General features: G+C 40.7%; 1 protein-coding gene across 1 annotated transcript in view; it reads right to left on the bottom strand.

Annotated features, from left to right (window-relative positions):
* Positions 1-7,494: 7,494 nt before the first annotated feature.
* The window catches only part of dtd1 (D-aminoacyl-tRNA deacylase 1), a 32,944-nt gene continuing 19,081 nt past the window's right edge, over positions 7,495-21,357 (bottom strand). The window contains exons 5-6 of the mRNA XM_034188347.1: positions 16,908-17,063; positions 7,495-8,743 (exon numbers count right to left, since the gene is read on the bottom strand). Of these exons, the coding sequence (XP_034044238.1) occupies positions 16,908-17,063 (156 nt within the window). The 3' untranslated portion in view covers positions 7,495-8,743. The remainder of the gene's footprint in view (positions 8,744-16,907; positions 17,064-21,357) is intronic.

The raw sequence follows: 21,357 nt of genomic DNA, 5'->3' as shown, positions 1-21,357 counted from the left end.
GGGCACCCTCATCAGATGCCCCAACTACCTCAGCTGGCTTCTTTCAGTGAGAAGAAGCAGTGGCTCTACTCAGAGTCCCTTCTGGATAGTTGAATGTCTCACCTTGTCCAGGAGTGTAAGCCCAGATACCCAATGGAGGAATCTCATTTCCGTTGTTTGTTCATGCATAGGTGAGGACAGGAGCATAAATCCACTGGTAAACTGAGATTCTCGTCTTCTGACCCAACTCATTCTTCAGAGGCTGCCTCAATCCGTCTGGCCATCTTTTGCCCCAACTTACCCCCATTCATGAACAAGACCCAGAGATACTTAAACCCCGGCACTTGGGGCAATAACACTCCCCCAAGTCGCTTATCCCTTCTGGAGGGGACAAGCGACCCTTTTCCAACAGAGGACCATGGTCTCAGATTTGGAGGTGCCGATTCTTACCCCAATCGCGTCACACTGCCTCAAACCCACTTTGAGCAGATCGAAGGTCGCTGCCTGATGAGGCCAACACAAACAGTGCCCTTTTGGCTCAAGGATTTTGGGACTTTTGCGGGTGGGTGACAATCTTCCACCTAATTTTGACTGCAGGAAAAATATATTTTCTTTTCAACTGGTGAAAACAAAAAGTTACTATGGAATTAACAATTGGAAGAGCAAATATAAAGTATGTTTATAACTGTCATAACTTAATTATTAAAAAATAAAGAAGAGGCTTTAAGTATTAATATCTTGACATTCATGAACATCTTTTTGACTGGACTTTTCATTGATATTTCTGACTGTAAATTCAACCTAAAAACCAAATAGATGTGTTGAAATATAATTAACAAAGAGGAAGACTTCAAAAAGGACTTTACTGATAGAAAACGTGTGTAATTCATTGCTGAACAAAACAAAAACTGCACTGGATTTCTAATAACTTTCGTAGTTACACATTGCATTTATGACAACCCACAAATGAATTTAACTAACGTGAAAGTCACTGCTTCTGAACTGGCTTTTCCTTTTGGACCTCAAATGGGAACATTCACTGCATACTGCAGGATTTTCTGTGGTTATACAGTAATATTCAGCTTCGACATGTTGGGTTTTGCATACTTGAACATGTCGAATCACTCACTGCCATCATGTCAGCAAAGCTGGACCACAAATTCTATACCTGACTGTCTGCACACAATGACTTGCAATAAACTGTATTTTAGGATAATGGATAATAATTGGGGTCAGCCAGGTTTCTTGATTGTCAGACGTGAGGTAGCACTGGAAACTTTCCAGCAAGAGTGGAAAATGTGGTCCGGGCTCTAAGCAACTGATTTCATTGTGCTTTTTAACCCTTTGGTGCACAGAGCAAAGACAGATTAACAACAACAAAAAAAAAAAAAACAAGAAAGAGGCAGAGGAGGCAGCGCCCAACACGTGACTGATTTACAAATTATATAGTAATGTTCAGAGGTTTACATACACCCAGCATGGACATGAGTGTGATGGCAGCATTGGGCTTTCAGGTTCTTTGAGCTGTTCTTGTTCTGGGGAAAACTATTGGACAAAATACATCGCTAACAAAAAATAAATAAAGAAAGAAAGAAAAGAACTGGGAGCAGTAGTTTTAGTTTTTTTAAATCAACAGGACCAATATACAGACACTGCACCTAAGTTTAATGTCCTTTAGATCATGGTAGATTTCTGGTTGGATATTTAATTGCTCTTACTGACAGAATTGAGAGAGTTCAGTTAAATTCAAATGAGAACTTTGAAGGCCAAAGTGGAGAAGGGTTCCATGTGAACAGCAGTTGAACATGGGTCAGTCGGTCCTAAGAGATGGGCGAACGCTGTTCGGAAGGGCGGGGCGATGGCCTACGTCGCCCCTGGCCGATCGAAAGGGAGTCAGGTTCAGATCCCTGAATCTGGAGTGGCGGAGAGGGGCGCTTCAAGGCATCCAGTGCAGCGATGCAAGCGATCTGGAGAAGCTGGCAGGAGCCCCGGGGAGAGGTTTGTGGAGTAGGGGATGGTTGGGGAAGATGTTGCTACCATCTCTCTTCTAGAACATTTTTCCGTTTTTTTATTTTCATTGATAATTTATGTACTTATGCACCACTGTTTAAACTGATTATCTTGGTATCTGCAGTTGCTTAGAAATGGCTCCAGGAGACATTCCTTACTTGTGTAAATCTCCGATACTCTCTCGGATAGTCAAACCAATGAGTGCTGTCACATAAAGCTTTTTATGTTGGCACAGAGAAGCTACCAGCTGTAGTCAATCATGACCACTAACGAGAAGAGGCTTTGGCAACGTGAGACACTTTGGAACTTTCTACACAAATTAGTAATTCAGTAAGTACCGTATACATAATTTTGTCCCTGTGACTGATTACTGAAAATTTAAATAAAAAGCAAAATCTTATGCTTCAAATTCTTTTTCGCTTCCAAGCCTAAAGCTGCCACGACACACATGACCATGGGTATGTGTAAACTTTTGACTGTAACTGTATATTGAAGAAATTTTTGTTAAAAAACAAGATGGATGTTTCTTCATTATTACATTGTTAAGTCTATTAATGGTCATGGAACATGACCTGCCAAACTTTCAAAACAAGCCCAGACGAGGTATGCAAGTTCTGTGAGGCACACGAAAGAAAAAAAAAATGCTAAAGGATGGAGGGGTGGGGGTAACATTAAATCCAGTTAAATTGTTTTTCCATAGCCAGTGGCCTTGGCAAAGAACTCTCTCTCACTCACACATACACACACCAACGAGATGTTTGATAAGTTGTCAAGAAAACTGAGCAGAAACCGTGTGGCTTCAGATATAAAAGAATGCCAGGAATTTAACCCACTTTCCCATGTCCAACTGACACTGTGCCCACTCCCACTGGAAAGCGCCAGACGTGTGAGCACAGACGCCTGATAGCCACGTGGGTTTTGCAGCACACAGCTGGTAACAGAACATGTGGATCACTCCAAAAATCACCACTCCGTATCACAACCTTGCACACCTGTGATCAACTGCAAACGCTTTAATGCGCATCAAATCCCCCCACAGTGGCCTGTCTGCTGCAAGGCCCATGAGGTGCTGGGTTCACAATGCAGACATCTCAGAGAAAAGCTGCTGCTCTCGCCCAGTTTTCAGCAGCAATAAAGCTTGCTAGCAGACACATTTGGGTCACGTCTTCCTTCTCTGATAGCTCCAAAGTCCAGGCTGCAGCAGCTCCTCTCAACCACAAACATGGAGAACCCTCAGCTTAGCACCATCAGAGACATAGAGGAGGGGTGAATATGGTATGGCTGGCCAGGAATAGTTTGTTGGACTAAAAAAAAAAAAAGAAAGAAAGAAAGAAGCTAAAGTAGGGACAGTACAGGTAGGCCAGGTGGTGATGCTGAAAGGAGAAACCAGGACAGCAGAACATCCATGCTCATACCTCCCATAAAACAAGCAGAAAGATAAAACAGATTGTTTTCTTACTTGACGTCTTTATGAAACAGCAAAAAAAGAAAGGAAAATATACATTCAGTTTTGTTCAGTGATATGAATACAGTGTTATCATCAAAACCATTGATAAATACAACACTTTCCATAAGGAGTGCTGGTGCCAGAGTCGAAATGTGACGTATTCAGTGTTTCCACTGCAAAAGCAGGTGCCTGGCTGATAAAATAGTGCTCTCATGCTGCTTTTCCACTTTCAAAAACCCCACCGGTCTAGAGCCAAGGAGCTACGACAGGGCAGGCCACGAGGGAGAGGATGCAACCTGTCATCTGTATAAACGGTCTCCAAACAGCTAACCAATGAATTAGTCGCAGTTTGGTGTCGCGAGAAGATCGTCCATCAAAAGTCAACAAGCGATATGGTGTAAAAGCATCAGGCACTCTATTCTATTTGGTTGGACAAATTTTATAATTTTTTTTTTTTTTTAAGAGGATTATGTTTGGTGTTTTGACATTACCCAGAACGCAATGCAGCGACACAACAGTGCAGGTGTGCAAAATGGAAAGAATTCCGGTTCAGTACAGTGCTCTTTACGCAGTGATTTGTGTTCTTTCCTTGAGTACTCGGCAAAAGTTACTGACGGCTGCAGTTTGCCTGGAAGGCCATTCCCTAAGCTGTGGCGATCTTAGGATAGCCATATTCCCAAATAATCAGAAATGTTAGCGTTGAAAATGTGAATCCACTTGAGAGAAACACAAAACGGAACCCTTGCAACAATTGCACCTGTATGCAACCCCCCCCCGCCAAAATAGACAAATACAGAAGGTCAATAAAAACCCTAATTTTAAATTTCCAACAAATAAGAAAGGGAAACACATTTATTTTTAGATTAAGAAAAATCTTTGTGAAGCTGTAGCTCCAATGCTACAAACACAGCAAACAAACAATATTAATCAATAACCAATCAACTGATCCGTGATGTTCACCCTCATTTATTTTGTTTTGTCTCTGATGCTGATCAATTGCACCTCCCAAATTATTTGATATTTAGAGGCCTTTTTTAATCAGTTTTGCAGCATCTTGTATTTACGGCAATGATTTTAAAATCATGTCACATGAATAAACATCAACACTAGAAAAGCACTCGGAGTACATAATCACACCAAACCTGTGCATGCCACCCCTGTTCGGCACATCTGCTAGCATTAGCCATAAATTATTTCCCATAATTCCAGAATCAGCCCTGCTCATCCAGATGTGTATTAAGGTAATGGTTTTACAGACCAAGTCTGACCTCTTAATCCCATCATGCAACAATAAGCAATTTAGTATTTGTAAAGATGGTTTAAGCCTTCTTACAAACAAACAAGCAAAATAATAGGCATCTGTTGCAGATAATAATCATTTCATTTTCAATTTGTAAAACTGTATGTGGAACAGATGGGGCCAAGTATGTGTACGCTGAAGGGCACCACCAACAAATCACTTCTTTTCTGTAACTGGATTTATTCTGAAACTAACAGCCAGCAGACAACTTAAGTTTTGGTTTAACAGTGTATTCTCAGAATGCACTGATTTATTTATATATTTTTTGAGTATCGGCCCTGAATGCAAACACACTGTTTGCATAAACCCACGGAGTCCATTGCAGCTGAGCCGGAGTCAACCATCCGTCAGTCATTAAATACAGATTCATCCTGCATGTTTGGCAACTTCCTTACACTAAAAACAGCTCTTTTCTCATCAAAAACCCATCTGATTTGAGAACAGGCTCTTATCAGCAAAGGGGTTACCAGATAACTACACAACATCTAAAACTAACAAATAACCGCTAACTGTGAACAACACCCTCAGCATTTGTGGCTTCACATTAAAAGCCCGCCACCGCCGTTCCAGCACCGACGCATGATGGAGCACACTTCATCATCATAATTTAATCAACGCCAGCATCCAATGGTTTATTGTAATCCACTTCAAATTATAACAGTTCTAGTTCAGATACAAAGTTTGACAATAATGTGCTCAGTTTGTGAGTAATCCTGACAAAACACCAACAAACCAGTGGTTGTGAAAACATTAACCTCCATATGGAGGAATTAATTATGAATTAATGCACTATGTTTTGGGAAATGTGTAATGATGACATCATCACGTTGTTTAGCCAGAACCCTAGCCAAGCACCAGCACAGGCATCGCTTTGGTGGAAACAAGGTAAATCGTACCGCTGTCAGACTGAACGGGCCCTATAGCTGCCAAAGAGGCAAATCACAAACCAATTCACAGTCACAAAGACAAATTATAAAAACTTCACAATAAGAGCAGACTGATATTAGCTATTGCAGTGAAGTGCTCCCTTGTTTTCACTCGGAGTCACTACAACAGATCCAAGGTGGGTCTGCATGTTGATTTGGCACAAGTTTAATGCCAGATGCCCTTCCTGACGCAACTCCACATTACCTGGAGAAATGTGGCAGGGGTGGGGTTTGAACTGGGAACCTTCCGCACCAAGCGCACCAACTACTTGGCCACCACCGCTGCCATACATTAGCTACTGCAGTAATAAGGATTAAGTAAGGGATAATTAAGAGTTAACTATGTTTTGTAATCATTTTTTAATGCTGTTCAATAGCTTTACAAATTATAAAATACTTTAGTGATCATCATTAATATTGACTAAACAGAGTTAACTCTTAATTCACTGTTAATAAATGCTTATTACTGCATTAATTAACATGAACACATTAATAAAGTATTGCTAAGCACATTCACTTAATTACGGTGTATCCGGGAAGTATTCACAGCGCTTCACTTTCTTCACATTTTATGTTACAGCCTTATTCCAAAATGGAGTAAATCTATTTTCCCCTCAAAATTCTACTCACAACGCCAAATAATGACAACATGAAAAAAGGTTTTTTTAAGTTTTTCCAAATTGATTAAAAATAAAAAAAACTAAGAAATCACATGCATGTAAGTATTCACACCCTTTGCTCAATACTTTGTTGATTCACCTTTGGCAACAATTACAGCCTCAAGTCTTCTTGAATATGATGCCACAAGCTTGGTGCACCTAACTTTGGGCAGTTTTGTCCATTCCTCTTTGCAGCACTTCTCAAGCTCCATCGGGTTGGATTGGGAGCGTCGGTGCACAGACATTTTCAGATCTCTCCAGAGATGTTCAAATGGATTCAGGTCTGGGCTCTGGCTGGGCCACTCAAGGACATCCACAGAGTTGTCCTGAAGCCACTCCTTTGATGTATTGGTTGTGTTTAGGGTCACTGTCCTGCTGAAAGATGAACTGTTGCCCCAGTCTGAGGTCAAGAGCGCTCTGGAGCAGGTTTTCATCCAGGATGTCTCTGTACATTGCTGCATTCATCTTTCCTTCAGTCCTGACTAGTCTCCCAGTTCCTGCTGCTGAAAAACATCCTCACAGCATGATGCTGCCACCACCATGCTTCACTGTAGGATGGTGCCTGGTTTCCTCTAAACATGATGCCTGGCATTCATGCAAAAGAGTTCAATCTTTGTCTCATCAGACCAGAGAATGTTGTTTTTCATGGTCTGAGAGTCCTTCCAGTGCCTTCTGGCAAACTCCAGGTGGGCTGCCATGTGCCTTTTACTAAGGAGTGGCTTCTGTCTGGCCACTCTACCATACAAGCCAGATTGGTGGATTACTGCAGAAATGGTTGTCCTTCTGGAAGGTGGTTCTCTCTCCACAGAGGAATGCTGGAGCTCTGACAGAGTGACCATTGGGTTCTTGGTCACCTCCCTGACTAAGGCCCTTCTCCCCCGATCGCTCAATTTAGACGTGTGGCCAGCTCTAGGAAGAGTCGTGGTCGATCTGAACTTTATCCATTTACAGATAATGGAGGCCACTGTGCTCAAAGCAGCAGAAATGTTTCTGTACCCTTCCCCAGATTTGTGCCGCAAGACAATCCCGTCTCGGAGGCCAGTGGTTGAAAGGAAAAGCTGCACTCTCTTGGCCCTTTCTGGAATGTCTCTGGACACCACTGAATTAAGGTGCAGAAACATCTCAAGGATGATCAGTGGAAGCAGAATGCACCCAAGCTCAATTCTGACCTTCATGGAAAAGGCTATGAATACTTATGTACGAATGATTTCCTTTCCTTTTTTTTTTTTTTTTATAAATTTGCAAAAACCTCAAAATAATTTTTACATTGTCAATATGGGGTATTGTGTGTAGAATTTTGAGGAAAATAATTGAAATTCATCCATTTTGGAATAAAGCTGTAACATAAAATGCAAAAAAAGTGAATACTTTGTGGATGCACCGTAACTGTGACCATTAAATAATGTACCCAATGCTATCGATTTAATCAATCTTATGCTTGCTGCACATGGCAGTGATGGTGGCCAAGTGGTTAGTGCACTTGGTTCCCAGTTAAAACACCACCCCTGCCACATTTTACCATGTAATGTGGAATTGTGTGAGGAAGGGCATCTGGCATAAAACTAGTGCCAAAATCAACATGCATTGCAGATCCAACTTGGAACTGCTGTGACGACCGCTAGTGAAAAACATAGAACAGCCAAAGGGACTTACTTACTATGCTTGTTGCATACATGACAAAAATTATGCAATAGTTGTTATATGCATCACATACAACCGCAGGGTCATGGCAACATTGTAACAGGGACCAATTGCTGACATTGTGGCAGTTTACAAACACTTGTGATTGAAATGTGATAACCTGATAGTGTTTGACTTTAATGACCTCAGGGTCTTATTGAGATTTGCAAAGAAACGGGCTGCGAGAGACATAAGTAATATGAAGACCCAAAAAGGATTTAAAATATAGAGCCAGGTTTATATATCTGTACTGTAAGCCAAAGACTTGCAGCTGAGCTGTACTACAGGATATGGGCCACGTTTCTAAGCAGAGACTCATTGGAACACTGAGCAAAGCCAGAGAAAATTCAAAGACACAGAAAGACAGCAAGGAGGAAATAAAACAGTCAGAAGAGGAGGTAGAACAAAGAAAAGAAAAAAAAAAATCACTATTAGGCCACACAGTGTAGTGTTTGATGTTCAGGAAAAGGGCTCCAGTCAACAAATCTTTCCGTCAACCCGCTCCATCTCCTTAAACACGCCATCACTGCCTCTTTGTAGAACACCTATCTGGTCCAGTGTGTTTGTTGATGATAACGGCCAAGGCCATCAGCAAGGGGACAGGGAATTGTGATCGGCTGAGAGAATCCTTATAGTATCCAACCAGGAAGGAGAACCGTTCATGATAAGGTGCAACAGTCACTGAGGAGGATTAAAGCCTTCCTGAGGGAATTGGGCTCATGTCTGGACCCTGCTGTAAGATCTGCAGGTGAGAAAACAAATTTTAGTGTATTTTAGCTTTTAAATGAGCCAAATAATTAGGAAATCAAGTAAAAAAAAAAAAAAAAAAAAAAAATATATATATATATATATATATATATATATATATATATATATATATATATATATATATATATGTGTGTGTGTAGTCAAAAGAAATGTGTTAATAATAGAGTGTCACTTTATCGGTGGGGAAAAAAAGGGGGGGCAATTATTACAGTATACAGCACCACCACAAAGCCAGCATCATTGTGAAATGCTAAAATATTCTGGTCAAACATCTCACTGCCCTTTTATTTTCATCATGTCCCAAAAATTAGGTGATCTGTTCCAATATTTCATCAACTTTCATGACGATCACTTACAAATCTACTAATGTAAGCAACAGGTCGGTCATCATAGTGTCCCGCAGTGCTATATCATGCCATTTTGTGATGACATCACAAAAAGTAAATTAATCTATTAGTTTGTGGTTTTTTGTGACAGGAGCACAAATTCATTTCATGATGGTATCACGAAATGCAGGGTGACACGGGGAAGAGGTAGGGTTAGAAATACAAAAACAACAATAATAATAAAATCTGCATCACTGAAATATCATTCATTTCGTGAGAGAAGCTCAGGAATAAAAGCCAACAACAACAATAATAATAAAATCTGCATCACTGAAATATCATTCATTTCGTGAGGGAAGCTCAGGAATAAAAGCATGACACTGGGCAGTGTGCCACAGCAGCTTGCACACAAGGATCTTGAAATGAAGCAATAACTCCACCTGGTGGACATTTACTATTAATGCAGGTATGGTAGAATATTGCCAAGAACAATAGTAACACATTATACAAACAGCCAAGAGCACTTTACACTACTGGCACACACTAGAAACTCCTTCAGAAATGCCCAGCTCATAAATTCTTACCACAAGTGTGTTGTAGTTTCCTGAAAGATTCAGTTGAAGCCAGACTTAAACTCACTGGGTTTCAAGATCAGACTGCTTTTCAGGAGTTGGCATGTAATCTGAGTGAAGGACGTGCAAACATGGACATGACAAATGACCATATTGGGGTGTGGGGGGTCTTTCATAACAAGATCCTGAAAACTGCCAGGGTTTGCAATGGTGTCACCAATGTACAGAAAGGGGACGTTTCATCTCGGAGGACACTTTGAATATCATCCAGAGGAATCATACTGCAAAACTTGGTGGCAACTATGTGCTGTAGGGGAAGCTGACTGCACTGAGGTTAGACAAGGAAGCATTTGTTACAGGAATCTGTGAACAGGTGACAGATCAACTGCGGTGAAGTAACCTTTGATCTGCTTACAGAAGGACCACTGTGTTCTTCCAAACTTATACCACACCCAATTGTAGATACGACAGGTGATGGCACTGCCCTGAAACATGACTCTGTGGTACTGTCAGATTTAGTCATCTACTTTGAGTAGATTTATAAGGATTCTTACCAGGATGTAGGACATCTCTGGTACCAGGGTTCTACAAACTTTCCCTGAGCTACAAACAATTGAAACCCAGAGAGGTCACAAAGGTGGTGAAACAAATGAGTGTTGGTAAATCTGTAGGGATCATTTGGTGTCAGGGCTGAACTTCTAAAAGTGGGTGGAGATGCTGTTCTCTTGGTAAACAATCTTTGTGACCACTGGGGGACAAATGTCATCTTGAAGAAAGGACCAGTTTCCCTCTCCAGAAATGAAAAGGTGATTTTCTGGATTGCAATAACTACAGTGATATTCCTATAGTTTTCAAGGTGGGAAAAGTACCCATTAAGGTCATTCCAAAGCGAATTCAATCCTAGCCATTAGCAGAGCAGTCTGGGTTCACGCCCAAGCAGTAAACCACCGACCACATCCAAGATTCATGAACACAGTCGGGCTGTGATGTCATCATGTGGCAGATGTGTCTACATGCGGCACTAGCACATGCTTCCAGATCGGACATGATCAAGAACACTTCATGGGTGATTCTTTAACTACGGGCACTATTGGCCTTGTAAATGTAATTTCCACCACACCATTGCCTTACAATATAAAGCACCTTGGGGCAGCTGTTTGTTGTGATTTGGTGCTATATACATGTGCTCTGATGTCACTGTTTATCTCCATAGAAACTACCCAAACAATCTTTCATACAAACTATTTAAAGGGACATTGCAGTGTTGTGGTGGAAATAACGGCAATAGTGTGGGACAACTACATTTTGTTTAAAAAAAAAAATCACAATAGTTGTATGACATTGAATACCCCAATTATGTTTTGATTATTTTACTGATATTTCATTCAGATATATTTTAAAACATTAGAAAAAATGTTTCTTTACCATTCATTTTTATCATTGAAGATCAAAAGTCTGGGTGTGGGACAAGCACAAAACGGCAATATTTGCATATAATGATGCTGAAAAAAGGTGAAAGAGTCATCATACACTACTAGAACAAATTTCTTAACACACTGTCATTGTAAAGATAACTATAAAAGTGTGAAATTTGCCCTTTTTTTCTGTTTTTCATACAATATGATCAAAGGACATACACTCAACAAAAATATAAATGCAACACTTTTGGTTTTGCTCCCATTTTGTATGAGATGAACTCAAAGATCTAAAACTTTTTCCACATACACAATATCACCATTTCCCTCAAATATTGTTCACAAACCAGTCTAAATCTGTGATAGTGAGCACTTCTCCTTTGCTGAGATAATCCATCCCACCTCACAGGTGTGCCATACCAAGATGCTGATTAGACACCATGATTAGTGCACAGGTGTGCCTTAGACTGTCCACAATAAAAGGCCACTCTGAAAGGTGCAGTTTTGTTTTATTGGGGGGGGATACCAGTCAGTATCTGGTGTGACCACCATTTGCCTCATGCAGTGCAACACATCTCCTTTGCATAGAGTTGATCAGGTTGTCAATTGTGGCCTGTGGAATGTTGGTCCACTCCTCTTCAATGGCTGTGCGAAGTTGCTGGATATTGGCAGGAACTGGTACACGCTGTCGTATACGCCGGTCCAGAGCATCCCAAACATGCTCAATGGGTGACATGTCCGGTGAGTATGCCGGCCATGCAAGAACTGGGACATTTTCAGCTTCCAAGAATTGTGTACAGATCCTTCCAACATGGTGCCGTGCATTATCCTGCTGCAACATGAGGTGATGTTCTTGGATGTATGGCACAACAATGGAACTCAGGATCTCGTCACGGTATCTCTGTGCATTCAAAATGCCATCAATAAAATGCACCTGTGTTCTTCGTCCATAACAGAAGCATGCCCATACCATAACCCCACTGCCACCATGGGCCACTCGATCCACAACACTGACATCAGAAAACCGCTCACCCACACAACGCCACACATGCTGTCTGCCATCTGCCCTGGACAGTGTGAACCGGGATTCATCTGTGAAGAGAACACCTCTCCAATGTGCCAAACGCCAGTGAATGTGAGCATTTGCCCACTCAAGTCGGTTACGATGACGAACTGGAGTCAGGTCGAGACCCTGATGAGGACGACGAGCATGCAGATGAGTTTCCCTGAGATGGTTTCTGACAGTTTGTGCAGAAATTCTTTGGTTATGCAAACCGATTGTTCCAGCAGCTGTCCGAGTGGCTGGTCTCAGACGATCTTGGAGGTGAACATGCTGGATGTGGAGGTCCTGGGCTGGTGTGGTTACACGTGGTCTGCGGTTGTGAGGCTGGTTGGATGTACTGCCAAATTCTCTGAAACACCTTTGGAGACGGCTTATGGTAGAGAAATGAACATTCAATACACGAGCAACAGCTCTGGTTGACATTCCTGCTGTCAGCATGCCAATTGCACGCTCCCTCAAATCTTGCGACATCTGTGGCATTGTGCTGTGTGATAAAACTGCACCTTTCAGAGTGGCCTTTTATTGTGGGCAGTCTAAGGCACACCTGTGCACTAATCATGGGGTCTAATCAGCATCTTGATATGGCACACCTGTGAGGTGGGATGGATTATCTCAGCAAAGGAGAAGTGCTCACTATCACAGATTTAGACTGGTTTGTGAACAATATTTGAAGGAAATGGTGATATTGTGCATGTGGAAAAAGTTTTAGATCTTTGAGTTCATCTCATACAAAATGGGAGCAAAACCAAAAGTGTTGTGTTTATATTTTTGTTGAGTGTAAGTGCCCATAGTCTAAGAATCACCCTCATGCAGGATTGTGCATAAAGTTTCTCTATTCCAGGACAAATTCAAAATTGGTGGAAAAAAAAAGTATTAAATTGTAAACTACAACATCTTGCAATACTAATATTCTGGCCTATAATCCAAAGTAAAAATAATCATTTGAAGAAAAGTCAGTTGAAATTGATCTGAATAATCCTGCTAACATCCACGCTGGATGTATTAAAACAAAAATTTACACTTTATTGGTCTGTAACAGTGGACTGAAAAATCATTATAAGAGCTGATTTTGATTTGCTAAGTATTCTCAGCAGACTGACGAGCACCACAAACATTATTTTAAACCATTTGTGCCACAACAACACTGCAGATAGGAAGGAAGACCAGAGAAGATGGTGGAAAACAGTCATAAGTCTTGCAAAAGCAAACCTCAGGAAAACCAAGGCCCTTTGCAAAAATGTGCAGAGTCAAGTCAGTCCTCCTCCGACGCATGCAACATCCTAATTCCCTCTGGTCCCTGTGCACTATACACATATGTACAAGTGCTGCCTGTGCACGATCTTGCTTCACACTCTCAGATGGAAAACCAACAGTCTCTCTTGACTTATTATCACCTCCTCATTCTCATTTTCTCCTTTGCCCTCTTGCAGTTTCTTCCAGCTTCCTTGATCGAGCCCTGTGGTGGGGGAGCTTATGAAATGGAGTGCTGAAGCCTAGATATTTTGTAGCACATACTGTATTAACCTAACATGCAGTTGGGCATTACAGAACATGAGCCCTCCGACTTACAAGGTTGCATGGGGGTTTTGATAGAGCGATAGATACTTTATTGATCCTGAAAGAAATTGTGTGGCGGTCTGTCGCTCCCATTCACGAAAGTAAAAGTAAACACACACGTTAAGATTACATATAAAGACTAGCAATAAATAATACAACACTAACAAACACCAACATTAAAGAAGGAAGTAGAAGTTGGAATGAAAAAGTTGCACACTTTTTCTTCCTGGGACCACTAAAGGTGCTTACAGGAGAGCGCTGGAGCGGGTTTCTTTTCATGACAATAAGAATTAATGCTGTGATACTTCATTCATGAATTACAGTAATTCATGAATACAGTATTATTGTTATTAAAAATTTGGGGATATTCTATATTTACATGTTATTGTAATGCCACCCCCTCTCCACTTTATGACTTTTTCTGGAAGTGCATGAATGAAATAATTTTAAACATTTTTCTGGAGTCTGAATGTAAAACATTTGTTAACAGCTTTAATCCATCCCCAAAAGTCACAAATAAATCTGAAATTGGTGTACTCTCTGTAAACCCACTTATTCCAACCAAACCAAGGGTCACAGGGGGAATTTGAGAAAAATGTCTGAAGAAGCGCAGCGACCCGAGGGCGTTTTGTGCCTGAATTTTAAGCTAAAACAAAGCTTAAAAGTCGAGACCGGGCCTTTTCAGTGGTTGACCCCAAATTATGGGATTCTCTTCCTCCACACATTAAAACAGCTCCATCTATTGATGTTTTAAAATCTTGTTTAAAAACATATTTTTACTCACTGGTGTTTTTACCCGGCCTAAGAATTTTGTGGTCCTCTGACTCACTATTTTGTTGTAGTGCATTTTCTGTCTCATTTTATTTTCATATTGACTGTAAGTGTTTTACTATATATGGCGTTTTAAATTGTATTTTCTTTTTCTTCTTCTAATTAATGTTATTTGGCTTTCTGTGCAGCACTTTGGAGACTTTGTGTTGGTAAAATGTGCATATAAATAAAGGTGGATTGAATGGATTTGATTGGAAACGTCACTACTGGTGTCCAAATAAATGGGAGCACTCAGGTTGTGCAAATTTTTGCTTTAATATTTGAAATAATTTAAAAAACACACTGAACAGAATCTATTATCAATGATAATTAGATGAGTAGAATTTTGAAGTGGCTATTTTCCTCTTTATGCACATTCCTACAGAGGTGCTGCAGGAAGACAGAAATATGGTAAGAATTTTATTTCTATGCCACTTTCAGGATGCGTTAGTCCTCCCCCGGGCAGACACCGTATTCTGCAAAAGTAGACTTCCAGCCGCTCCAGCCGGCAGCCGATCTGATCTGAATGATATCAGTGCACACTTTACATTCTCAACTCTTGATTATTTCAGAGTGAATATTTCCACGTTTAGAACCCTACATGTGTTGGGCCCAAGGCCACTGAGTGACGCACAAACAGACTGTTTGCTCCATTCATGTGAACACTCAAATCTTTTTCTCTTCTCATAACTGCTTTAATATGACAACTCTGCATCGAGATTTACACAGTTACTACTTTAAAAAGTAGTCCCCGTAGTAAGAAATGTGTATTTCACACTAGTATCCAAGCTGTGCAATTAATCTGCAGCTCGTATGCACATGGGAAATGGGAGGTGGTCTGAACGGATCAGGTACGGCCCATGATGCCACTAAAAAGGTACTGCGGCATTTTGTAAAGGAGCTGCACAACAGTCGACAATAGCTCTTGCAACCCCTGTTACATATACTGTAGTCAGGGTGTGTGTGTGAGAGAGAGAATATAGAAAGCTACAGAACCAACAAGGCAGGGTACCACAAAACAAAAACCTCTTTCAGACATGCACCTTTTCCTATTAATCTGCCCCCAATTTGAATGTACAGTGTTTGAAAAGCCCATCTGCAGCTTTATCATTCCGCTCCTTAAAAACAGACATTTCTTCTCTCACAGTTGTCACAGAATTTAAATGGGACAGATCCAAACTGCATTAATCTGTCTTGCTTTGTTTACCGATTAAATAATAACCCAAGTTGTCCTGCAAAGTTCTTTGTCAACATATCAACAGATGCTTAAGTTGGCTGCTTGGCAGAAATGCAGGAAGAGCAGCAAAAGAAAGTGGAAAAGATGCAGCAGACATGAAACATGACGGATAAGTCCATGAGAGAAAACAGCATTAATTTATCCTCTGGTCTGTCTACCGCATGTCAGATCCAATCAAATTATCATCATATTCATTTCAGAATTATGCAAATACACATCCATCAGGCTGTGACTGGACCTCTCGTGGTCACAAAATCTCACTTTCCCATCATCATTTTGCCCCACATCGCTCACAGTATTTCACAGACTGCAGCTGAAACGTCGCAGCAAAATAATACAGCAGTTCTATCCAACAAAAGGAGGGGTTCACATCTGGAAATAGAACAAGTTCCAGGTAGAAAATGGGCGATACTGACTCTTTGGTGACAGCTGTCAGTCAGACAGAAACACTAGACTGAAAATGGCCATGTGTGCAGCCCGCACCCTTCAGCTGCAGACAAACTGATGTCCAAACAAAATATAAATAATAGGTTTCTATTTTGAACTTGTAATAATGCTATGCACACACGTGGTGTTTGATATCTGTATTTATACGAGGAGGGAGAACAGCCGCTGTTAAAACGTAGTTGCAGTGTCAGTTTGACAGGCTGTGTGCGCCCGTGTGAGAGAAATTCTGTGCCACAGCAGCCAGCAGCCGCCTCAGCAGGGGAAGAGCAAAAGGGACACGCAGGGAGCTGACTCAATGCCTCGCCAACTCTGTTCTCTCACAACTCCTCTGTTTTTTTTTTCCTTCTTCTCAGTGCACAAGTAAACAAATGCTGCAGGCAAATAAGAGCCAACTGTCCCCTCATCCCTGACATTGGACACACACACACACACACACACAGAAAAAAAAGGTTTGTCTCTCATTGTTGCATCTACAGTAACAAAAGGATGGACAGGATGAGAAGAAGAAAAACTGGGATGCTGACGAGATTGCGTGCTGCACCTTTCTTTGCACTGCATCTCAGCAGCTTTATGCTACTTTTCATAAAACAATACACACAAAGAACAAAAGGGAGAGAAGCTTTTTTTGTTTTGTTTTTGCCCCAAACAATTTGTTGACAGTGAGGGGAGCAACCCCTGTACTCTTATTGCTTATATAATGTGGTGAATGACCTAAGGCTCCCTCTCTGAAGAGACGTCACCCTCAGCACCACTACTGGCACAGGGGTCCTGTCGGGAACGTAGGGTGCCCTTGTCCCTGCCCGACTCCGAGGGGCCCTTGGAGCGTGTCTTCTCTTTCCTCTGCTGCTGCTTCTCCTGCTTTGACAGCTGTAGAAACACAACAAAGAGGAAAGCTTGTTCAGAAAAACTCCAATCAAGTCAAAGGTCACCAAATTAGCAGCTACCTGCGAGATATACAAGATAAATAATAAAACACAAGTCATGCCTGAAAATGTTTAGGTGACAGGGATGTCAGTTAAAATCTGGATGGAAAACTTCATGAAGCAAAGATTTTAACAGCTTTATGTTTAACATGTGTGTTTGTGCTTAATTAATTATGCTCTGGGCTTAAACGGGCATGCATCACAGAAGTCTGCTGGTTCACACAACCGAATCACATTTTAACAGCATTTCCATGAAAATTCAGTAAGGTATATCTTCTATAATACATTCCAATTCTAAGGTAGAACTCTACTAGTGTATACTAAGGTATATCTAAATATCTAAAAAAAGAAGAATAGAGTAGAGCCACTTAGGTGCCTGGTCTTGATAACCATGACTGTTAACTTATACCTTCATGTGAAAATGACTATGGACTTTGATGAGAAAAGTATTCAACAGGTGGTTTGTTTTTGTGGAGCTCAGCAGAACGGGGGGGGGGGGGGGGGGGGGGGGAATGGAGCTCTGATCATCACAGCACTGCAATTTCATGGACATTTTGTGTTTTCTTTATTTTGTCTGGGTTTTTTTTTTTTTTTTTCCATTGATGATAATAAAAAATCTGGCAGGGGTTCTCCGTACTACTATGGGGGAGTGGGGTGGATTTCTCACTGTGTTGACAGTATTTCTCAATCAACGTCTTGGCATACAGTCACATGCATGGTGACTATGACACCACTGTACCATCCACCCATTAGACATTTAACAATGATGTTTCACACTGAATGCCATAAAATAAGATATAAGAGATAACATAAGATTAATTTTATTGATCTCACAATGGGGAAAAATCACTTGTTGCAGCAGCAAAGTCATAAAGAAAACAAATTTTCATTTAAAAAAGTGACTAAAGTATATTGCATATTATACAGACTTTCACCTTATGAAAACTGATATGACAGAAGCACCCATGAAACACAGCAGCTCATTATCTGAGCTAACACCGACCTTGATAAAGGGATGAAATGAAACCTCTTTAAAATGTGTAAATCTGCGCTGAAAGCAGGTCAGTTTCAACTATCAGGTTGTTTAACATGAAATTCCCACCATATTTACTGGAACTGCAAAAGGCAGATAAAAACAGACTCGGCACAATGTGACCCCATTAAGTGTATCAGGTGTTGGCCAGAAGAGAACTACTGCCTCATAAAATTCAGCGTTCCTGCTGCCAAAATAACTGTCAGCGCCGATGCAGTCGCCTCTACAATGTAACACTATTCTGCCTGTGATTTATTGAGAGGTGAACTGGCTTCATATTATCCACTGTAGGAATTATTTCACTCACTGGGTATGTAAATTTTGCAACAGATTCAACAATAAATACAAACAAAAGAATTTTATTTACATCTGGTGGATATTTTCCTCAGGAAAAGTGCAATCTGGTGTTTTTGAAGTTTAACAGCAGTATATTTACGGGTGATTCTTAGACTACGGGCACTTATGTCCTTTGATCATATTGTATGAAAAACAGAAAAAAGGGAAAATTTCACACTTTTATAGTTATCTTTACAATGAAAGTGTGTTAATAAATTTGTTCTAGTAGTCTGTGATGACTTTTTCACCTTTTTTCAGCATCATTATATGCAAATATTGCCATTTTGTGCTTGTCCCACACCCAGACTTTTGATCTTCAATGATAAAAATGAATGGTAAAGAAACGTTTTTTTTCTAATGTTTTAAAATATCTCTGAATAAAATATCAGTAAAATAATCAAAACATAATTGGGGTATTCAATGTCATACAACTGTTGTGATTTTTTTTTTTAAACAAAATGTAGTTGTCCCACACTATTGCCGTAATTTCCACCACAACACTGTAATGTCTCTAAACAGTTTGTATGAAAGATTGTTTTGGTAGTTTCTATGGAGATAAACAGTGACATCAGAGCACATGTATATAGCGCCAAATCACAACAAACAGTTGCCCCGAGGCGCTTTATATTGTAAGGCAATGGTGTGGTGGAAATTACATTTACAAGGCCAATAGTGCCCGTAGTTAAAGAATCACCCTTACATGATACACACAGGGTGTTGTTTAAGTATTTAACTTAAATGGTGAAGTCCAAACCTTTTGCTGCAAAGAGGTGTTGCCAGGTAGTTTCCTGAAATATTCACTACATATTGAATTTTTAATGTCACACCTCATCAGTGTGAACATTATGCAGCAAAGACAACTAATCCTACAAACTATATCCGTTATAGCTGGAAGCCTCCAGATCTGTGGTTCTTGGTGGCTCACTGGCTCAGATGGTCCCTGTAACTGGACCACATTATGTGAGGTGGCTGCACCGATGAGGTCGGTACTATGTAGTGCACAGTAGAGCCTGTTAGCAAGTGTTTCTGTTTGATCGACGGCACAGAAAACCTGTGACATCCGCAGAAATCCCTTGTTGCATCTTGTGCCAGAAACTGCTGCCACGTTGCCCATCAAAAACTGCCAAGTGTTAGAACTGGAGATGAGTTATTTACAAAGAACTGCTGCTTGCCGACACTGTTTCCAACAGTGGTGGGCACAGCTAACCAAAAAGTTAGCTTTGATAACAGTTAATCCGCTAACTGAAAAGTTAGCTTTTATTAACCTAAACTGATAAACCCCTAAAAAATTTAGTGGAAGTTACAGATAAAATCTAAACCAATAACTTTCAGTATTGACACCAGTGCACTGGCAGCTACTGACACAACAACGTGTCAGCGCTTCTGTCTTAGATCAGGCTTCTCTCAGCAAAAGATACCTGGTGACCAGAGAGAAAAGAGAGGAGAGAAGAGAAAAAAAAAATCTTTTTTTCACACCATATAGGCCTGCAGGCATATCACACGAGTCATGCACAGGCAGACAGTTTTGAGTTATGGTTAAAATAAAATAAAAACTAATTCCAGACAAGTTATTGAAATTATGTCACCTCTGTCATTTTATAAAGTGAAATTATCAGCTACATGTTTTAGTTTTAAAGTAATGCACTAATTTTGAAGGTTTTAGCATTTACAGAGTACAGACACACAGCCCGCAGGCAGGCACTAAAATCTATGATTTCAGACTTTACAAATGTTTTTAACTGTTTAGGTTTATTCACTATGCCCACAACAATATGTTGTTGCGGGCATGCGGTCTAAAAGTTATCGGAAGCTAATTGGTCCGCTGATGGTTTTCAAAGTTATCTGAAAAACTAATCTGCTAATGAAAATGTTAGCTCTGATGATTAGTGGTTAGCGGATCTGTGCCCACCACTGGTTACCAAGGTGACTGACAGTACTGCCAGGTATAGCCGAGACCCTTTCCGCAAGGTGGCAGGGGGAGTTGTTCTTGGAGTTACCTTCTCTTATTCTTATGCCTCTTCTCGACAAAGAATAAGAGAACAAGCACAACCTATAAGGCAGCAGGTGATTTGTAATCAGAAATTCCTCTCCTATTCCAATGTGATGGCTAGACCGGGTGCCATGGGAAGTGCCACAAAGGCATACATGAGGACCAGGTCTTTCAGCAGGGAGATATTCTTTAGCCAAAGGGCTATTGCTCAAGGTAAGGTGCTACCTCCATGCACCCTGTCATTGTGGTTTAGTATCTTACTCAGGATGTACAACATTATGACAGTGGAAGTAGGCTTAGTATTGATCCAACAGACTCTGCTCTAGGATGAGGGTTCATCACAAAATTGACATTTGCCAATGAAAATCCTGCATTTTCAGCCTCCATTTCTCTCAATCTCTGACTGAGCAAGTCATAGCACACCGGTTTCCACAGCAGCCATATATCATTCCCACACTCCAATTAGATAAAGCAAACCTGCACTACTCATACTGCAGGGTATATTTACAGTATTTTTCATGCAGCTCATTATTCAGACTGCCATGGTAATCTTGTGACCGGTCCACCTCCAGCAAGTAGCCAATGCCACATTATATTGGATGCTGCCATCATATTGTATGGCTACTAGCTTTGAATTTTCCCAGGATGCTTTCATTTTGAGCTTAAAGTTCTTCTTCTTATTATTTTTTTTAGAAATACTGCATGAAAAGGCTACTTTTTTTAAACAATACAGACATGTTAAAGGCCAAGGGGGTGAGTACATTTTACAGGAACTATAAATGAAGATGAAGGAACTCATCAGTGCCAAAGACCAGCACCCACTTATCACTTGTCTTTGTGTTTATGCACACGTTCAGTTCTATTCTCTCCTCAACTGAC

Source organism: Thalassophryne amazonica, chromosome 15 (assembly GCF_902500255.1).
Source record: "Thalassophryne amazonica chromosome 15, fThaAma1.1, whole genome shotgun sequence".
In the NCBI taxonomy this organism is placed as follows: domain Eukaryota; kingdom Metazoa; phylum Chordata; class Actinopteri; order Batrachoidiformes; family Batrachoididae; genus Thalassophryne; species Thalassophryne amazonica.
The sequence above is the reverse complement of the archived record's forward strand: the minus strand, read 5'-3'. Positions and strand labels throughout refer to the sequence as shown.